At 28.2% G+C, this 22,827-nt stretch overlaps 1 protein-coding gene across 1 annotated transcript in view; it reads left to right on the top strand.

Annotated features, from left to right (window-relative positions):
• LOC136075729 (NACHT, LRR and PYD domains-containing protein 3-like) overlaps positions 1-22,827 on the top strand; it is a 52,433-nt gene that overhangs the window by 15,790 nt on the left and 13,816 nt on the right. The window contains exon 3 of the mRNA XM_065789164.1: positions 17,232-18,575. Within this exon, the coding sequence (XP_065645236.1) occupies positions 17,232-18,575 (1,344 nt within the window). The remainder of the gene's footprint in view (positions 1-17,231; positions 18,576-22,827) is intronic.

Below are 22,827 nucleotides of genomic sequence, written 5' to 3' on the forward strand. Positions count from 1 at the left end.
TAAAAGTATATTATTTAATTCTTATGAAAATGCCAATCAATATATATATATATATATATAGAGAGAGAGAGAGAGAGAGAGAGAGAGAGAGAGAGAGAGAGATAGAGAGAGAGAGAGTTTATATAATAATAATAAAACTTATATAGTTTATATAAGTTTTAAGTACCACCCCAAAATGCGATACTGACCTGCAAAATAGAGTAGGTCCTTCTCAAGTTTTGCTCCAATAATAGTACATGCCCCATTTTTTCATCCAGTATTTGAGGCAGTTGTGTCAAATTACAAACCAACAAATTTTTTGCCAAGTCCCATTCTTTGAAAAAACTTACAACAGTGTTGCTTGAGATGTATTACTTTTGCAACAGTCAACAGCTGCTTTTCACTCAAACTAGAGACTATGACAGGGAGTTGCTCAACATAAGTTTCAATTGTCAATCTTGCATCAGCTTGCAATTCCAATTAACAACTATGGGAGCATCTTCTTTAAAATCAGCTTTCAGTTTTTTAACAACCTTGTGTACTCGCAACAAGTGGACAAGCAAATAATCTTTTATCCAAGGGCTCTCAATGCCTCTGTCTTTCACAGGAAGATGTGCGATCACACGTCTTTAAATGACCAGGCAAATTACATTTTGCTTTAAAAATGCGCTACAAAAACTTAATTAGACTTATCTAAAAAAGAAAAGAAAAAAAAATTCTTAACTAAAGCAAAAACACACACAAAAATATATATATGTATATAACCCAACTACAACAAAACTTTGTCTATTTAATTTATGCATTAAAAAACCATTTTATTGTTTGCTTTAACATCTGTACTGTTTCGAAAGATAAACATTTATCATAAAAAATACATATTTATATAAGTAAAAAAAAGCAACAGTTTATTAATACTTGTTATAAAAATTTATTAGAAGTGTTGTTACTTCATTAGTCATCAATTCTTCAATTCATCAATTCTTCAATTCTTCAATTTATCAATTCATCAATTCTTCATCAAGTCTTCATTAGTCATCAAGTGTTGTTACTTCATTAAAAACCGTTTTGATAATATAAAAGCATTTAAGATCAAACTTATTTAATTGTAACGGCTTTCTAAAACATTTGTCTTTTTTTTTTCAACAACTTTTTTTTTATCTTTTGAAATGTATTAATTTTAATTATTATTATATTAAAATTTCGTTAAAGACTTTCGTTGTTGTAGAATGTGATTGTTTATAAAAACGAAACAATTTTTTATTTTTAAATAATGATTATTATAAAAAATCTTAAACTCTTAAACAATTTATATATTATAAACGTTATATATTATAAACAATTATAATTGTATATATTATAAACAATTTATTAAATTATAAGCAATTATAATTATATATATTATAAACATATTATAAACGTTATATATTATAAACAATTTATATATTATGCACTCTTAAACAATTTATATATTATAAACTAAAAAAATATATACAACTGCCAATTATACTTTAAAAAAAAAAACATTATCAGTAAATTGTTTAAAAAAACTTTTCGCTTATATAAAAACATTTAAGAAGTTTTTATGTCATTCATTTAACTCAAGCGTTTTTGCTAATATAAAAACATTTGTTAGAAAGTCTTGATGTAATTTATTTCACATTCAAAAAATTTTTCGTTTAGCACGTTTTTAAAATGTTTTTTGAAATAGCCGCGGTCAAATCGTCAAAGTAAAATATAATTTGCCCGTTCATATAAAGACAAGCGATTGCACGTCTTCCTGTGAAAGACTGAATGGGTATATTTCTTGTAGCGCTTTTTTGCTTTATTGGATTCGGAACTATATCTCCAGGCAAAGCACCAGAATTCTCTTCACATAATTCCTTGTTACTAGTACTACTGTCAGACATTTCCAACTGGACTAATGCAGAAGGTGTAATGCTTCTTCAGCTTTGTGAATGTACCAAGTTTCAGTGTGCCAATTCCAGAGTTTCCGAGCTTTTTCTTTGCTCAATTAGTGCTTTTTAGCAGCTAGGATCTTTAGGATATTAGGATATTATTACTCCTATTCTACCAGTTTCTCTGTGCAAGAAGAAAATCCTTGTCTTCATTACTCCTATTCTACCAGTTTCTCTGTGCAAGAAGAAAATCCTTGTCTTCATTACAGTTACAGTATTTAAACTAGCTATATCAAACAGATTTTTTAGATCTTTATTGGAAGTTTTTTTTTGACAGTTCAGTACATATTTCAATTCAGTACATATTTTAAAAGATGCACTACTAGTTGAATTTTTTGGAAAAGATTTTGCCGGTATTTTGCTTTAGTAACTTTTTTTGATTTTGCTGTCCATTTTTGCTTAAGTTCATCATCATTTGTTAGTTATCTTCAAGCATAGTTGATGTGCCCTTATAATCTTGACCAACTAAGTAATAAAGGTCGAGATTTTCTTTTTCAAACAGTATCACTTTTTTTAATCACCTATCACTCTTCCACTTAGATCATTAGTTTTCTTAAAATTATTTTTTTTTTTTTTTGTATGTAGACAATTTTCACCCTCATAAATGAGAAAATTCATTTGATCAGCTATCCCCCTGATTGATTTTTTTGCTGAAAAATACTTTTAACTACTTCAATTATTTTGTCTGTTATAATTTGTTTAAAATGCAACTTGCTTTCATTCCTGAACTTTTTAAATGGTGTTCTATATCTTTGTTTCCAGCATACACTCAGTAAAATAATAACCTGTTTAAGCTTTTATCTGCTTTTATAAAACCATCATTTCAAGACTTCCATTGTCATCATTCTTTCTGCCTCATTATGCGATCCCAGGTCTACCACATAACGTAACACTTTTGATAATAGAAACCAAATATTCTACAGATTCTATGAATGTAGCTTTGTACTGTGTTTTTACACTCACATCTGATTTCATAAACTGTAAAAAAAATTATCAAACAGAATTTTTGTGGTATTGGTTATTTAAATGTTTTATTTGTCCATTACTTACTGTCGTATAACTTTTTTGCTCAAGTTTTTTTAGAATATCAGTTTTTTGAGTTTTGTAAGTTTTATTTTTTATTGTTCTGGTTTTGCAGCGTTACGATTTTGACTCAATTTTATTCACAAATAAAACACAAATGATACATATTTTCAAATAGACACTATTGAACCGATATTCGGTTCAATAGTGATATTCGGTTCAATATTCAGTTTTCCAACACATATTGTGTTGGAAACCTGAATATTTGAAAGAATTCTTTCTGCGTCTCTAAAAATGCATGTAGTAATATTGCATGACAATAATCTTTAAATGCCTTGGTAATGGATTCTTCAAACATAACTTAAATAGGTACATGTAAGAGATCGTGGGAGGTTGTTAGTTGGTTCAATCAGCTTTGTAATGTTGCAATCAGATATAAAGATGTACATATAATACAGAATTATAGATGTGCAAGGTGAATCGTTAAAGCTCTAGAAAGTTTTTTTTGTTAAAAATTGTAATTTTTGTTAGAAAATTATTTTTTAAAGTTTTTTAGTTAATAATCACATAAAACGAGAAAAAAAAGTACTTAGCGTATATTATTAGCATATAATAATACTATAACATATACTATTAACATATATAATACTATATTTTATAATATACTTTATGTGTATTACAACGTGTAGTATTAACACTTTTTTTATTTATGGAATGAAATGATTAAAAAATTAATGAAATATTAAAATATAGAGTAGAGATTTTTTTAGTTTTTGATAGTTACCATGGTTACCTTAGGTACATGGATATAGGTGTGGGTTTTTTGATGTTTACCATAGATACATAGAGATAGGTGCGGGTTTTTTGGGGCCAAGTTAACTTTCATTCATTTATATTAGGATTAATTGTGGATTTTTTTTTTAAACAATTGATTATAAATATTTTTTGTAGAGCTTCGGAATAAAAATATACAAAATCATTACCATACCCACAAACCCCATATCTAGTGGGAATGAGGGAAGTAATTTAATATTTAATTAATCCAATTCATACATTAGTTTTTTAAATTTTCTTAAGTAATTATTTTGATAATAATTTTAACCTAATAAGTTTATAAAGTTATTTTTTATTTAATATGCCAACTTTATACAAGATTATATTATATATCCTACTGTTTGTACAGCACTATATCCTTATATTCAAAACCATGCTGATTGAAGATATCATTTTTATAATGTTTAAGTTCTCTACATTAAGGCAGTAATCACAACTATGAAGCATATAGCTACGATTCTCAATTATACATGCTGTTTTTGATTTAAGTTCTTTATATTCGATGTTACTGGGCACTGCATAAGTAATCAACTTTGAATTTTAAAAGAAAGAATTTTAACAGACGCAAACTGAATGCACACCAGATGCACAATTTACTGTTACGCACCATTTTGGACGAGGCTGATAAAACCTTGATAATCCTATCTCTCTCCTGCTTTTAGAAATTCTGAATGTAGCTTTTTTAGATTTATTAGTAATAATTGCTTTTGGATATTTTGTTTTTGACCATTGATTTTAACTGAAACAAATTCTTTCTTAGCAGGAAAAATCTGAGAATATTCTTCACTCTAATGAAAGTTCTTGACATTTGTTTTAAGTGCTTGTGATATCTTATTTCTAGTAATTTTTTTACACTCTACTAAGATACCTTTTGACAACTTTAGTTACACACTTTTTTAATCATCTACTTAGGGACAGAAAAGTATTATGCTTTTTGTTGAATTGTCTAACAATTTGGTGTTAATGTTAATAGGTTTATTTTTTTCATTTCTGTTAGGTTTGTCAATTTTTTCTTTAATGGCTTCACCAAATAAATCTTATTCTGTTAATTTTTTTGAAATTTTCGTTGTGGTTGCTTGCAACCTTGTTTGAAGTAAATCAGAGTTTAAAAAAATATAAATATAAGCCAGTAATTAAAAAAATAGTAAATGTAAGTATAGAATTATAATGTATAACTATATATATAATAATACTTTTGTACTAGCCCCGACTATCAACCCCTGCTAAATCTTATAATTTTGGTGGGGCCAGGTTTGCAAAAAGTCTCACTTTTAGCCAATGGCCTAGGCTGGGACCCCGGTTACTTTCTAGTCACAACAATACTTTAGCGCAGTTTTAGAACATTCAAGGAACATCTTTTTATGATTAAAACATATAGAACTGTAGTCATTTAAAGTTATTTTACATCTCAAAGCTTTTTTTTTCTTCTTCAATGAAGCTTTGAATTACTCTTTTGCCAACCATTTGAGTAAAATGGTCGGCAAAATAGGTTTTGACAATAGTTTAATGATAATCAAGGTTTAGTAAACTCCAATATTACATTTTTTAGATTAAAACTATTTAGTCTGAACGTTTTTTACCCGGATCAGGTCAGGCTGTTGTCTTTTCGACCCCATTGTAATTGTCCAATCTAGGCCCACACTATTTTAGCTTGCAAACCTAACTGGAATGTGCATTTCTTGTCCCCATGTTTTTTCAGACTTAATAAAGATCTGTAACATTCCATATCTGTTAATAGGATCTTTACAGAGAAAATAAGAAAACCCGTGAAATGAAAGAGAAGTTTAAAAAATCAAATAAATAAATAATAAAAAGAGAGCTAAAAAGACAAATTAATAATAAAAATAAAAGTTTTTTTTGTAATTTAAGAAAATGATAAAAATGAGTTATTGGTTTTTTTTAATTGTTTTTTTAATGAATATATTTTTTTTTTGCAATATAAATAAAAAAAGTAATCTTATTATATATCATTTAAATATTTCATTATTAATTCATCATGCAAAGAAAACAAAATGTAACATAATATATGTAAATATCTCTACATTCACTCCAATGTTACTCATTTTAACTCTTTTAAAATACTTGTTTTTATTTTATCTAAATATAAAAATGTTATTTTATTTATCAAATTCAATAGAATGTAATTGCATCATATGTATTCAATAACCTAAAATAAAGATTGCATCATCATAAAATAAAGTAATACTTGGACACTGCTTTTTTTTTTTAACCCCCACTTAAAAATAATTAACTTTGAAGTTAATTTTAAAACACTTTTATTCAAAAAGAATAAAAAGCATATTCAGGTTTGATCCATTTTAGAGATATTGGTTTTATAACAAATTCAAAATGGCCGATTTCCAAAGTCCTATTTTGATAGAAAGTTTAAGTTCAGATATCTCAGCAGCTACAAAACATCCCAAAATTATTTTTCTGTATTTCTTATTTTGAAGATACATTTCTAAAAGTTTTAAGTGTTAAATTTACTGTACACCCGGTTAATTTTTAGTTCTTAAATGGACCTAATTTTTAGATTTTAAGGCTTGAGGCTTTTTTAGAGGAATTTTCTATAATTTTGAATCCATTGTTATAAAACTTATCAGGAATGATAACTACTACCTATATTCTCACAAAACAATATAGTTTTCACATTTGCTTGTGTATTCAAATTTTTTCTTTAGAGTATTTTTTTTTAATAACTTTAAGATTTGAGAAAAACAATAAATAGGCTAAGACGTTAATTTTTCAAATTGCCATAATTTTAGAATGCTTTAATTTATGAGTTGAAATTTTAGGGAAATCTTTATCTCCATATAACCTATAAGGGGTGTGAATTTCAAGAAAATCTGAGATGGTCACCCAGGAATGTTTAGCTCATCTTACATGGAATGATTGCGTAGAAATAATAAATGTAGAAGTTATTACTTGAGTAATTACTTGACTAATTACATTCTACAATTAATCCTCAATTAAGGAACTTTAACAACTGTAGAAGTAATTAATTGAGAATTAATTTTAGCAATAAAAGCCAGAGTGATTTGGATATTTAACAATAGGTCAATTTGATTAACTGGTATAACAGTAAGAATATGGCCATTTGATTCAAGAGTGAAGTCAGAAAAAAAGTCAGTTCCAAATAACTCTGTCCTATTGTAGGGAGAAGTAAAAAGATCAGATCCATAAAAAATCAAACCCGTGAAAAGGTGTGCATTGATGCATATATAATATGGATACAAACATTTATGTTTGCTATTTATATAGATGCTGGCATACAATATCCTTACAATTCTTTTTTTATTTGCAAGCCTTTGATGTAAAAAAATGAAGCGATGCTGTAAAATTTTGTGGGATAGTGCATTGTTAATTTACTGAACTTTCATAACAAAATTTTTAGGAGCCTATTTAAAACATTTTTTTCAAGTTTTTAAATACATTTTTTGTAAACAGTTATGTTTATATTCATTATCTCTAGTAATTGGTATTAACATTGGAAATTAGACAATATAAAAGAAATAATTTCAGACATGCATCAAATGCGGTAAATACATTTATTAAAGAAACTTTAATAAATGTATACCGTTAATAAAATTTTATTCTTTTTTAAAATGTTATTTATTTTGTTTAACTTTGTTAAAATGTTATTCTTTAACTATTCTTTTGTTTAACCGTCATTCACAAAATTTATTAATCAAATAATTTTTTTTACAAATCAATAATAATTTTTTTATATTTAGTCTAAATAAAAAACTTTAAATATGGACAAACAAGGCGTGTGACCACATGCGCTTCCCGGTAAGGCTAAGGATGTATGCAACCCCGTCACAAACTTGCCCTGCCCCCATTTCCGGCAATATTTTATCAAACCTGACCTGGCCAAATTTCAACTCCGGTCGCTTCATAATTTTTTGTCAATCTTGCTTTTCAATTAATTGTGAAAAAATATTAACTAGAAGCAAGAAACCTAGTCCAAACGACATTTAAAGTATTCAACTTCATCAGTGATATGCATAAGACAATGAACATTTCAGACACAGTATGTGTCACCAAAGTGTTCATGAATAATTGACACAATTTGTCCTTTTTTTCATTTTTTACCCATTTCATCTTTTTAATGGCAAAAATGTTTGGCTGTTAATAATAATACTTTTGTACTTCATGGAAATTGTCAATGATAAGCAGTAGAGTGCTGGCTCCAAAAAGCCCGTGCAGGATTTCTCTAAAAATGCCTATTTATGTGGCCATATATGCATATAGTAAAATCCATAAGTTGATTCTATCATCTGAATATATGGAAAAATCAACATATGAATAATTTTTGAGAATGAAATAAAAGTTAATGGATAATTTTTATCACCCAATAGTTTATTTCCTAAAACAGTATATTGTGTTGGAAAGTATTTTTATATTGTTAAATAACTGAACAATAAATAATCCATGAGTTATAAATACTTTACATGATTCCTGCATAGCCTCTAGGACCACCACGCCACTGATAATAAGCTAGGAAAATGTTTGTACATCTTAGGATTGATAATGCTCTTCAAAACAATAATATCAACATACAGTAAGATTGTTTTAAGCAGTGGTGGACTGAGGTGCTCAAGCTACTCAAAAACTTATTGCTGAAGTTTCCTTACAATAGTAATTTCAATACTTTTTTTTCAACTTTAACAACAATCCATTGTAAGTGCTTTAATATATTTTACTGTTAGGTCAAATATAGACTAGATGAATAATTTTAAATAAATACTGATTCAAATTTAGACAAATTAAATAGTATATCTGAGATTTTTCCATAATCAATTGTATTGTTTAATTAGCAGCAGCATTTTTTGACTAATAGCTAAAACATTTACCAAATAATTTTAGAATTTTAATTACTCTCTCCAGCACTTTTTTTTTTTCATGAACTTGTTAGTAACAAATTTTATTTTCTTAAGAAAACAACATACTATGAATGTTTTTCGATATTTGCTGTTTTTATGTTACTCTATTCTTTAATGCCTGCGTTTTCTAGAAATTTATTTCTGCTACTTCTGCAAAACTGAGTTTTCAATTCTTGACAACATATAGTACTCAATTCTTTCTGAAATTATTGTTTCTCAAAAAAATACCTGATGTTCATTTGTTAATGGTAAATCAGTTTTACTTTTACTTGGTTGTATTAGGTAAAATTTAAAAATAATTACAAGGAAGTTTCTGAATTGTCATTTTTCTAAATTTAGGTCTGCTACAGTCATATCTATTTTTGTAAATATTGTGTTGTAGGCAACGACATTCAACTCTCAATGTAAGGTTGAAATCAGGATTGGTGTCACTACCAAATGCTGAATGTTGGTCTCAATTTAATTTTTGTCAGGTTGTTTACTTTGAGACAGTATCTTATGTTTGCAAAAGAGTAGCATTAAATAAAATCAGATTTTATCATTTTTGTCTTTATCAACTAACTAAAAATTATAACATACCTGCATTGTATTTTGTGTTAAAAAATATCTGATTTTAATAAGATGTGTTTGCTCACTGCATAGTTTTTTTAACGATTAAGTTTACATAATTAGCTTACATTTTCTCATTTATATTTTGTCTGCGTTGGTTATGAAAGCGCTTCAGTTTATGACACAACTAGAGACTTTTAACAACATGAAAGTTGTAATTAAACAATGGATGCAGCTTGTGTTTTAAAAAAAGTTTTATTAAAAGTTTTATTAAAAACTGAATTTTTGTTGTTAAAATTATGTGCAGACATATTTAAAGTTTTAAGTAAAGTTGTTTAGTTTGTGTACTAACACATTCAAATTTTTAATTTGCAAAATGTGAATTTTCAAATGTTCTAGCATTTTTTCTTAACATTTTTGTTGTTTACAAAGTTAGCACTTACATTTTTTACCGTAACTCCAACAGGGTTAGAGTAAATGAAAAACTCAACACAAATAAAACGTTATTTTAATTTTAGTTTACATATTTGTTTGATCTGTGTTTCTTTATAATAAGGCACACTTCTGAATATAATTCAGACGTCTTATGAACGTTCCACGCTGATCAAAAAAAAATTTTAGTTTTAAGAAGGTCTAGGACGTTCAGGACGTAAACTGAGCATACATATGTACGTCCAGTGTTTGCTGGGTATTTGATAATTTAAAAATATTTTGATTAAAATGCTTTGATAAAAATCATAAGAATAATAAAAATGCTAAAGTGTGCAAAACTGCAAAAAAAAAAATAGACCATTAATAATTGTAAACATGGACCGACGTGTCGAAGTTTTAAATCTTTGGTTTCAATATAAGATTGTTTGTCTGGACAAAAAAATTGTTTAATGTATGATAAATAAGAGTGAATTATTGACTGTAAAACATGGTGGATTTAATGTTAATGTGTGAGGCTGTTTTGGCTAAAATGCCACTAGTGACTATAAAAGTAGAGGAAGTACTGACAATAGTTTATTTGTACACCTAAAAAATCATGCTTCACCTTCAGAAAGATAGGTTAATGGGAAGCCATTTATTTATTCAGAAGAAAATGACTTGAATCTAAAACATATTTTTCAAAAAATTGTATGTGTTATTTGACTGAGTTCCCTAATCACAAAATCTCTCTCCAATTGGATTTTTATGGGAGGAATTAAAAGTAATGTCAAAAACTAATGTCTAATGATGCATAAGATGTGGAAAAAACTTATTATTTAGTGGCATACAATTGACTTTGACAAATTGGATTAGTTGTTATTGTTCAAGAATATGTATGTTGTTATTGTTGCTAAAGGTGATTAAAAAGCAAGTAAATTATAAACTAATCTAATGGAACCTAATATTGATTGTTTTGTAAACCTAATAAATAGGAAGATAACATATAATTCTGTTAGACTTTGCTTTAATTTTCTCTCCCAATAGTAAGTAAAGCTTTGATATCTTATTTCAATAAGTACAACCATTCAAATAATTATGTATGATAGTGTATGTGTGTGTGTGTGTGTGTATACATATATGATTCAGCAAGTATATATATATATATATATTTTTCTCACGATTTAAATGAACTTTTTATATTAAAAGTCTTTGAAAAGTTTATTAAAAAGGTTTTTAAAGACACAGCGGATTTAAGAGACAAACTTGTGAAATACTGAATTGCAATATTGGAGGTTGAATGCAGCCTACTAATTATAAATTATTTGACAATTTTTTGAGTTAAAAGAGTTTGCGATTCTACTTACGATTGTAAAAATGGTTGAGACACTATATAAGTTTGGTGAATTATGCAGAATATTTACAGGAATTGAACAACTCAACCATTTACTGAAAACACTACAACTACTAAGTACAATAATAAGTAAAATACTGCGAGGCATCAAAGGACCAAACAGGTTTAGTTCATTATAACTTTTTTGCAAAGATTGTGGTTTTAGGGTAGATCATGCTACAATGCAAGCCAACAGAAGAAATAAATCAAAAATATGAATTTTGATTAGTATTATTTTTAATAATATATATTTGTTGTTGGGAGAAAATAAACTTGGGTTTTAAACTTGGGGTCAGCTAATCTGACCAATATTAGTTTAAATCAAATCAGTTAGTACTTATAGACAGAAAGAAATATATTTTAAAGACTTATTATAAATCTTTGTTAAACTAGGTATATTTCAAAAATAGAGAACTTAAAGATCTCTTTTCAAAATGATATCAACTATAACATCATATATTATCAATTATGCCATCATATTTTATCTTCTTTTCATGAATTCAAATCAAATAAAAGGTATTAATTAAAAGTTATTTCAAAAGTTAAAACCATGCTCCTGTCAAGCTTCTATGGTAAATTTAACTCATAACTAGATTAAAAAATATGTTTCTAAGTTAAAAAAATATTTTTATAATTAATTCTAGATGTGTTTTACTGGAATACAAGAATTTAAGTGTAAGGTAAAGGGTAAGTGTGAGGTAACATTGACACATCAGAAAATCTTTAGAAAATATTTTAGCTGTGACAAACTAAATTTGGTATGCAATATTTCTATGTGTTTACCAATGATAATGCTGCCAGAAACTGATGAAGAATTTAATTACTTATCTTTTTTTTTTTTTTTTTTTTTAAACATCTTCGCTTCCAACAAGGCTGCAAGCAGACACTAATTAAAGTTGGAAGTTACTGAAAGAGAAAAGATGAAGATTGTAGAGCAAGATAACGATTGACGGACGACTTAAAAGATTGCAAATTATATGAATCAGGAAAGCAAGATGAAGGTAGCGAATTCCAAAGAACTGATGTTCGAGGAAAAAAACTAGAGGAATAAGTGCTTTTGGAACACATAGGAACAGTCACAGAAAAAGGATGACACTTAATTGAATGACGAGTAACACGAGAATGAATTTTAGTAGATGGCACAAGAGATGCTAGCTCTTTAGAGCAGTGTCCATTATAGTATTTGTAGAAAAGAGAAAGAGAAGCAACATTACGACGATGTGATAATGGTTGGAGGTTGGCTGCAAGAGCAGGTCCAACTATGTTTACAATGCGTTTTTGCACTTTGTCTAATAGAGAAACGGCATCATTAGAAGATCCGCCCCAGATATGGCAACAGTATTCCATACAAGGCCGGACTTGAGATTTATAGAGATAGAGAATAGAATCCAGAGTAAGAAAGTGGCGAGCTCGATAAAGAGATGCAACCTTAACAGATGCTAATTTTGCAACTGATTTGATATATGGTTTCCAATAAAGATTGGAAGTAAGAGTTAATCCTAGATGATGAAGAGTAGGTGACTCATCGAGTACATCACTGTTCATAAATAAAGGAAGATCTAAATTATTGCGATAACAATTGGCTGAAAAAAATTGAGTTTTATCTGAATTTAAGTTCACCAGCCACTGTGAGCCCCATGCTGAAGCAGAAGTGAGATCCTTTTCAAGCTCAAATGCCCCCTCCAAGCAATCAGAGGGTGTTGGTTTCTTATCACGACAAACCTTGCTTATGATAGGAAGAAGACTTATGGGATGGTAGTTAGACGAATCAGATCGCTCTCCAGAATTTTTAAAGATAGGGATAACAGATGCCGCTTTCCAGCAGGCTGGAAAACAAGACTCTGATAAGCACTTGTTGAATAGTTTTGAGAGTATAGACAACAGCTCCGGAGAACACTTCTGCAAGACAATAACAGGTATGTTGTCCGGGCCACAAGCTGTAGAAGAGTCAAGGCAGGAAATCACTTTAGATACAGATGCTGGAGTGATATGAATGTCAAGTAATGGATGAACCTGTTTGTTGGCAATATCAGGTAGAACCCAATTAGTGGAATCAAGAGATGATATTGATGAAAAGTTTTTAGCAAACAATTTGGCTTTGTCTTTAGGTGAGGTGACAAAGTCTGAACCATACAAGAGAGGTGGAATTATAGATTTGCCCTTATTTTTGATATTATTAAAGATTCTCCAGAAGTCACGAGAGCCTAATTTTTGAGATGAGATACGAGATTTCATGATCTGAGAATAGCGGGTTTTGGCGTTAGACAAAACCTTTTTGCAATTATTTCTAGCAGTAATAAACAAACGTCTGTTTTCTGGAGAACTGTTTTGCTGATAAATATGGAAGTGACGGTTTCGATTGGCAATTGCAGTAGCACAGTGTGAGAAAAACCATGGAGGAGAGTGAGGCTTGACCTGGAATTGTCGAGAGAGAATAAAAGATTCCATGCCAGCCTGAATCCACGAAGTTATGTAAGAAGCACATTTGTCGACAGGAAGGCGAAAGATTTCTACCCAAGGGCCATCATGAAGAAAGTCACAGAAAGAATCCCAGTCAGCTTTACTGTAGTTGTAAGAGGTTCGGTAATAGGGGGATTCAGGTGATGAAGAAGAATGAGATATTAGTTTTAGAGAGATCAAACTGTGATCAGAAGAACCTAAGGGTGAATGCGGAGAAACTGAGCACTGACTAGGATCAGAAACAAGACATAAGTCGAGTAGAGAAGGTAAATGATTAGAGTTGTCAGGAAAGTGAGTTGGAAAGTTGACTATTTGAGTTAGGGATTGAGAAAGGCAAAAGTTGTGGGCTTTAATGCCTGCAGAATCACTGACACTAGAGCCAAGCCATTCAGAGTGGTGAGCATTAATGTCACCGACAACTATATTAGCTGATGGATAAAGAGAGATGGCTTGGTCAATATGATCAGAAATGACGTCAAAAAGTGTGCAGTCTTGAGATGAAGGAGAGCGATATAGAACAAAGAGAAAGGCAATAGAGTGAAGTGGTGCTAAACGAAAGCACATGAAAGAATAGTCTGTGGATTCAAACCTAGTTTCACGACAAACGGATGAATTCTTACGAATGTAAATGCCCAGGCCAAGCATGTGATTATTGGAGTCTTTACGAATCAGAGGAAGATAACCATCAACACTAAGATCACAAGATGAGACAGCCGAACTCAAATTAGTCTCACAAAGAGCAAGTAGGTCTGGTGAACTTTGCAAGAGATAAGACTCAACAGAAGAAAAGTTACTTCGAAGGCCACGAATATTAGTGAATGATAGGTTTAGAGAACTTGGTGATGATGATGGTTTTTTGTGTTTTATAGTTTTTGGTACTTTATTCATTTTTAAATTAGATTGAAGAACTTGACTCAAAGCATAGAGAGTACTCAGAACACCGTTTAATAGCCCAAGCAATTGCCTCATTACTACTAATAAACCCTAAGCCGTAACAAAGGGCTCCAAATGTGGCCTCCGCAATGCACACCAAAAGTACAAACAGGGACACCATCCATGCGCAACATGGCACTGTTAATACTTTGATATTTTTCAGCTGTTGATGGAATCAGCCTCTCTGAGAGCTACCTCAGAGTTAGGGAAACCTGACTACCAGCCGGCCTCAGAACCATAAAACTGAGTTTTAGAGCTGTACCCTCATTAGGAGATAATAGAATGAGTTGCCTAGTCGTAAAAACAGAAACACAAGCAAACCCATGCATTGAGTCAAGAAGATCCAGCATTCAACATCCTAAACTGGAAACAATGTATTAAAAATACATCTGCGCCAGCCTAATAGATGAAGAAGTGGTGCGAGGCTGGTCAACAGATAGAATCTGTTTACCCCTTAAGTCTTTGCCTAGGAGGCCTTCTACAAGACAGTAGCCGGGTGCATTTAACATCTGCCCAAGATGAGTGTTTTTGTCGAGATACCATCTCTAGCCTTTACTCAACCAAGAGCCCCAAGGCAGGGGGTGTTTTAAATCGGAGTTGGTATCTCCTAGCCTTTGCCTAAAAAAGGGGAATCCTACAAGGCAGCAGGACATGAAGCAGATTGTACTGGGTTACATGTTACCAGTAGCAGGATAAACTGATCTGACAAAATCTAATATTATTAATAGATAATTAATTTTGTTTTTAGAGTTCAACTGTCAATATTATCCCTATATTGGGTAACATTGACAGTAGTATGTTTTATGCTGTAAATGTTAAAGTTACATCATAAGGGGTAAGATTATCATTGGAATATTGACAATTAAAATAGAGAAAACATTTTTAATATATATTATCACCAACCATTTTATTTTAAAAATAAGCAGCATTAAAATGTTGTAAAATTGCAATGAAAATATAATGTTATATTATTTTTTGAAAGATATCAATTAGCTTCAGTTCTAATGCCTACTTATAAAATATAAAAAACTTAATTCATGATTAAAAATTTCTTCTCCAAGAATTGTCAAACTATTAAGTTCTACATAATATGACTTGATATCTGATTTTGACAAAATCCTGCAGTGCTGTAATCTTTTTATTGGGTTTCTTCATTACAAATTTTTTAGTGTTTGATTTAGTTTCAGAAACAACAAGATAATTTTTTACATTTGCAGGTTTTGATGTTTTGTTCTTACCAACAGTAAGCAACATTGTTTGGTGTGGATTTTAACTTTTTGCAAGTGTCAGTTTTTAGATCTGTTGACATTTGATGTTTTGGTACATTTCTCTTTTTTTTAAGAACATTTTAATTTTGGGTTTGTTTGATTCCATTTCATGTAACTGTGAAAGATTTATCAGATGTAAGACATTCCGCCAGATTTTATTTGATTCATGGGATGACTTAAGCATTTCTGTCAATGTTATCTCAAAACTAAAATATAGGTTTGAAATAAAAATGCAACAAAAAAATTTAAAATGCTTAGTATTTTGAAACAACATCATAAAAACACATGTAAAAATAATATTATGTATGGTTTTACTTATCTTCAGACTAAAGTTTTTCGACAACAACAAAACTAGAAATAAGTTTAACTTATGCCCTCCGTATTGTGTTGTTATTTACACTTACTATTATGTGGATAAAAATAGTTATATTTGTTCATTTAACATCTTTTAAAATAAATATCTGGCTTCAACATTTGTTAAATTAATTTAAACATTAATAAAAACGTTTAATCAAATACATGTCCTTGTTACCCACATGTCTAAATAACCCCACCTTACCTTATTCTATCAGTTTTTTTTCAACAACAAATTTTTTTAACTTTTAAAAAGGCAAAAAATGGTAATTAGGTATTTTTAATGTTAAAAAATCTCATATTGAACTTTGAGTATGAGATTCCTTAGCTTTTCCTTTAAACAAATTCTTTAACAATTCCTGTGGTTATTATTATTACAAAATACTTATTGTTTGAAATAAATAATGCAAAATTCAACTTCTCTACTTTTTTTAATAATGTTGCAGTGATTTGATAGATTTTAAATATAGTTATAATCTTGTTTACTTCACATCAAACCTTAGAAAAAAGACAGTTTGGACTGAAGAGTTACATTTCATTCATCAGAAAAATAAGGTTTAGCTTGAGCAGCCCTCACAACATTTCCTTAGGCTAAAGTAGCCCCAATACCAAATTAAGTTTGATCTAAAACAACAATTTAATAATTCTAATGGTTGGTGTAATGATAAGAGTGATAAGAGGTATATGGCAAATAAAATTATTTAAAAAAGAATCCAAAAAACCACAAGTATTTTTTACTCAATTATTTTACTAGAATAATTGTCACAAAATATACTAACTCACTCGGACATAACAATATAAAATAAAGTGGATTGATTTTTTTTTTTGGATTGATTTTTTTATCATGTTGCTTTTTTTGTAGTGTTTTGACATTAAAAGAAATGTAATCATTGGCTATCCAGCCTTTTTATTGCTTCTTGCTTAAACAGAACTCATCGCAAAATGTAATAAGAAGTCTTTACTCAAAATAATAAAACGAAAATCTAAATAAACACTTGGTTAAGAATTCAAATTAATTATAAATTCAAATTTCAGAATTAAAATGTAATATTTGTTATGTATAGTTTCTGAATTCAAAACTGTGATACCTGTGCATACTAAAATATTTAAGATGTGATGATGATGATGATGATGATGATGATGATGATGATGATGATGATGATGATGATTATAAATTATTTATATTTAGATACATCAGAGATCAGCACAACACTGAAAAAATATTATCAAGAAAATTATAGAAAAGTAAATGAAATTCAACCACCATTAAAAGCACCTGCCAATGTAAATCTAATGGATAACTTTGTTGATCTATGTATTGTTGATGCAGTTAATACTCAAAGGGATGTTATTTTTAGTTTTGAACGACAGAAATTTCTTGAAAAGCAAATGAAATATTCACCTATTTCATATAATGAAATTTTTATGAAAGAAAAGCCTGTATTATTAATATCTGGAGTAGCTGGTATTGGAAAAACATGGTTGCTTCAAAAATGTTTGCTTGATTGGTCAAAAGATTTAATTTGGAAAAGTGTTGAACTTGTGTTTTATTTGGAATGCAGAAGGCTTAATCAACATCCAAATATTTCAAATATTAATGAATTATTAAATGTTTTCTACAAAGATGTTATAAATGATTTCAAAATTAGTAATCATCCTGCACTGTTTATAATTGATGGATTAGACGAGTTTAAATTTTTAAATGAATTGATAAATTGCAGTTCAAGTTGTAACTATCCAATTGTTAATGCTTTAACGGAAATTCAAAAATACAAGTATGTAGTAGCTGGTAGAGTCTATGCAATTGATCAATACCAAATTATATCTACAGAGCATCGAAATAAGTTAACCATTCAAATAATGGGATTTAACCAAGAAGGAATACATAATTATATAGAAAGGAACGTTAGTGATGAAAAAAAAGATGTTGTGAAAGAAACTTTATACGGTTCTCCAATTGCAAAAGCCATGGCATCTGTTCCATTTTATTTATGCTCCATGTGTAAAATTGTTAGTGATTCAAAAGAAATAAATAAAAATTCTTTCTTAACAATGACAAATTTATATGCAAGTATTTTTTTATACTTTTTTCAAAATCACATCATAAAAACGAACAAATTGGTCTATAAGATAATTGAAGACGATTCCAATAAGAAATATATTTTAAATATTTGTAAAATTGCATATGAATTGTTTGTTGAAAATAAAGTAATTTTTTCAAAAGAAGAAATTCAAACTTTTATTATTGATTTTGATAAAATTGAAAGTAATCTTTTTGGATTTATAGAAAAGATTGAAACAAATCTGGAATGTTATTATCAATTTGCACACTTAACAATAATGGAGTTTTGTGCATCTGTATATGCATATAATTGTTTAAGTATTGAAGAGATTATAGCCAATAAAAAGCTGAAGAGTTGTTTATCGATGATTTGTGGATTAACTAATAAAAGCCAAATTAGTTTATTAAAGTTACTTGTTAACTTAAATCCTTCAAAAAGTGGTTCTGAAGAACTTTTGTATTCTATTTTAGGTAAGTTCTATTATGCAATAAGGTATGAAAAATATACAAATTTTTACCTTATTTTTCTAAAAAAAATATTTTTGTTAATGCAAATTATTTTGAGGGTAAGTAGAGCAATTCTGTTATTTCTAAATTTTTTCTTGTTTTATAATGTTATCATGTATATAATTTATATTTATTTATTTTTATACGATTACAAAAACTTGATTAAAATCAATTAAATTGTTTTTAAAACAAAAGAAAAACGAAAAATGGTTTTAAAATAAATATAGAGTTATATATTAAATTTTTTACCTTTTTAACTTTAGGATAAGTGTTTTTTACTAAACTAAAAATAAGCTAAAATTGTCATCAGTAATTATAGTTAACAATAATCAAAGATTATTAATAAAAAAATATATATCAATCTGATAACAGATTGCATATTAATAATATTATTAGTATTAATAATATTAGCGATTTTAAATTTAAACCAGAGTTAAAGCAGTTCATAGCAAGCGTTGTTTTTTTTACCTAAATTCTTAAGTCTTGTTTTATAGGTAAGTATAATGTTTTTTAATTTTTTATGTGAGTTATTTTTTAATTCATTTTGTTTCTTAATAGGTATTACTTTGGTAAACTAATAATAATATACAAGTTTATCTTTTTTTAGTAGTCCACTAACTCACGCATTTCACTTTTCTTCAAGTGACTTTCGTCAATTAAAGATAATATAAACAATAATCGCAATTATTTTTTTGTTCCAATTGTTATTTTTTTTATATAATATTTTAAACAGAAACTTATTTGTTTATGTTCTCTAGCACAGTTTAAATTAAAAATCACATTTTCAAGCCTTAAACTTGGTTTATAGTCATTTTATAAAATGTGATCAAAAAAATCTCGAAAATTTACTATTGTTCGTTATTCGCTGGATTCTCATTTTATAAAAATTGTTGTGATAGTTACGATACGTTTAACTATTAGCAAAACGGTTGTTTACAATTTAATTATAATTTTGTTCGAACTTTCAGATAGATTTTTTGAAGTTCGATGATCGAGTTTTTGATATTTAAAATCTCACAATTTGGTTTTTTTTTCTTAAAATGTTTTAAGGAATCATTTTGTCACCATAGTTTATTGAAATTAACACTGAGAGCTAAACTTTTTAAATTTAGTAAGTTGTAAGTATACTTCAGTTTTAATTGTCGTAATTAGTTAATAATTCAAAAAAATTTTGTTTTGTAACAAAATTCAAATTGTTACAAGACCATAGCTTGAAACAATTTTTTTTTAATAGAGCTTTTTTTTTTTGTTTTTTGATACATTAAATTATATTATAAAAATTTAAGAATAAACAGATCGTTTGATTTAGTTTAATTAGAGTGAATAGTATAATTCCGTCGATAAAACTAAACGTTTTTTATCAATCTAACATTTTTGAAGTTAACATTTAAAGCTTGATTAAAAATCAAGCTTTAAATGACTTTCTTTTTAATCCACTTTTTTTTTTTTTTGTTACATATTATTACTATTACTACAATTGCAGGCATTTGTTACAAAATTTTGCTGCGTAACAAAAACGCATAATGCATTTCTAAGTAACTCAACTCAGCAAATATATTTTGTACTGTTAGAAGTTATATTGCGTCACTAGCGTCTTTTCAAATACCGCATTGTAATTAAAGTTATTTTATTAACGTGTTAAAAATCATGCAGTTTTTTTTTTCTCACTATAACAAAAGTTACAAATAAAATCTAAGTTTCTATTTGAAAAATCATTTTTATTATTTTTTTCAAATATGAGCTAAATTTTATTTTGAAAAAAATATTTTTTTCATAAAATAATATTTGTTTACTTTCTTATAATTTTACAGTTGGTTTTTGATTATTTTATTAACTGTTAATAAATTTTTTCTTATTTATTTTGTGAACGCTTTTTAATAATGTTTTTAAACAATAAAAATTTTTATTTATTTATTTATCAGTTACCGATAACATATTCGTGATCATAATTTATTTTCATAAATTAGACAAACGTCATTAAAACTTTATGTCATTGAACTAACAATAAACAAAATGTCTTATTAATAAAATATTTACATCAAAATAAATTGTGCATTTTTTAAACTATTATGACAAAAAATAATTTTTATATTTAAAAGGAGTTTATAAATTTAATTAAGATAAATCTTAAAACACTTTATTTTTTTTAACTAATTTTTAACAATAACAACAAAATTATTAAACAAACTGTTTCTTTAACAAAAAATCTATTAGTTTACAATTGCGGTTAAATGCTTTTACTTGCAACTTTTTTTCTTTTGAAGAAACGTCACGTTAACAACATCAAAAAATAATTTAATTATTCTTAAAGATAAAAGTTTTTGCGTAGCGCAAAACTGCTGAACGCGTAGGCAAGTTGCCTTTTCGCAGGCAAAATGCGAGCTGCGTAACACTTCTTAACAAGGCCTGCAATTGGTATTAATTTTTTTAATCTTATTATAATTTATTATATTATATATTATATATATTATATATATTATATATATATTATATATATTATATATATTATATATATTATATTATATATTATATAATTTATTATATTATATAGTAATATATTATATTATAATATATTACTATTATTATTACTATTATTTTTGTTATTATTATTATTATTATTATTATTATCAAAACTATTGTAAATAGTTTTGATAATAAAAATAATAATAATGATTTATGGAAAATAAATAGCTTGTTGTTGTTGTTGTTGTTATTTAATTTAATTTTTTTTTTTTTTTAATAATATTAGTGGCCAGCCACAGAGTCAAATGATATATAGCCTCATGTTTGAAATCCAGTCAAAATAAGGTTATAGGCCCTTATCAAACTCATTTTAATATATAAAATGCTTTTTAGAACCATTTTAGACAAAATTATGCATTTGTCAGTCCCATAATTTCTTTTTGACAACCAAATTTTATGCAGAGTAGCTAATGAAAAATTTTTGTTTTTTTTACTTTTTCTTGATAGAAGTATTTGTGCCAATTGTTCGAAGTAATGCTTTTTATGATTTTTGAATAAATTTAGCGCAATTTCCAAGCACTGGCGCAAATATATTCTGTTGTAAATTTAAGTATTTTTTTTTTTTAACATCTTCGCTTCCAACAAGACTGCAAGCAACCACTATTAGAGTTGGAATTTACTATGTTTACAATGCATTTTTGCACCTTGTCTAAAAGAAAAAGGGCATCAATAGAAGATCCGCCCCAGAAATGGCAACAGTATTCCATACAAGGACGGATTTGAAATTTATAGAGATAAAGAATAGAATCCGGTGTAAGAATGTTTCGAGCTCGATAAAGAGATGCAACCTTAGCAGTTGCTAATTTTACATTGGATTTGATATATGGTTTCCAAGAAAGATCGGAAGTAAGAGTTTATCCTAGAAGATGAAGGGTAGATGACTCATTGAGTTAGTTACCGTTCAATATAGGAAGATCTAAAATATTGCGATAATGATTGGCTGAATAAAATTGAGTTTTATCTAACTTAAAGTTCACCAGCCACTGTGAGCCCCATATTGTAGCAGAAGTGAGATCCTTTTCAAGCTCAAATGCCCACTCCAAGCAATCAGAGAGACTTTTTATCATGAAAAGAATAAATGGTAGTATCATCAGGGAATGATGCCACCTTAGATGTGAGAATATCTGAAAGATCGTTAATGTAGATTAAAAAGAGTACAAGGCCAAGGATAGAACTTGGCACCCCTGAAGTTACTGAATATGAAGAAGAGTGCTGTCCATCGAGGACGACTTTTATAGTACAATTAGAAAGGAAGGATTCAGTAATCCTTCCTTTCTAATTGTATAATACGCCATAAGAAAGCTTATGGAGAAGACCAGCATGCCAAACTTTATTAAAAGCTTTAGAAATGTCAAGAGCAATGGCCTTAACCTCACCACCTTTATCTAATGCACAATAAAACCTATTGGTTATTACTGTTAGCAAATCAGCTGTAGAACGAGAAGATTGAAATTTATATTGATGATCAGAAAGTTATTAGATGCAAGATGAGAGATTAAGTTTGTTAATTAAAGATTCAAGAACCTTGCTAATTGACTAATGGGACAATAGTTGGACAAATCAGATTGCTCTCCAGAATTTTTGAAAATAGGGATAACAGATGCCGCTTTCCAGCAGGCTGCAAAACAAGATTCTGATAAACACTTGTTAAAAAGTTTTAAAAGTGTAGACAACAGCTCTGGAGAACACTTCT

The sequence above is a fragment of the Hydra vulgaris genome, chromosome 02 (genome assembly GCF_038396675.1).
Source record: "Hydra vulgaris chromosome 02, alternate assembly HydraT2T_AEP".
Taxonomy (NCBI): domain Eukaryota; kingdom Metazoa; phylum Cnidaria; class Hydrozoa; order Anthoathecata; family Hydridae; genus Hydra; species Hydra vulgaris.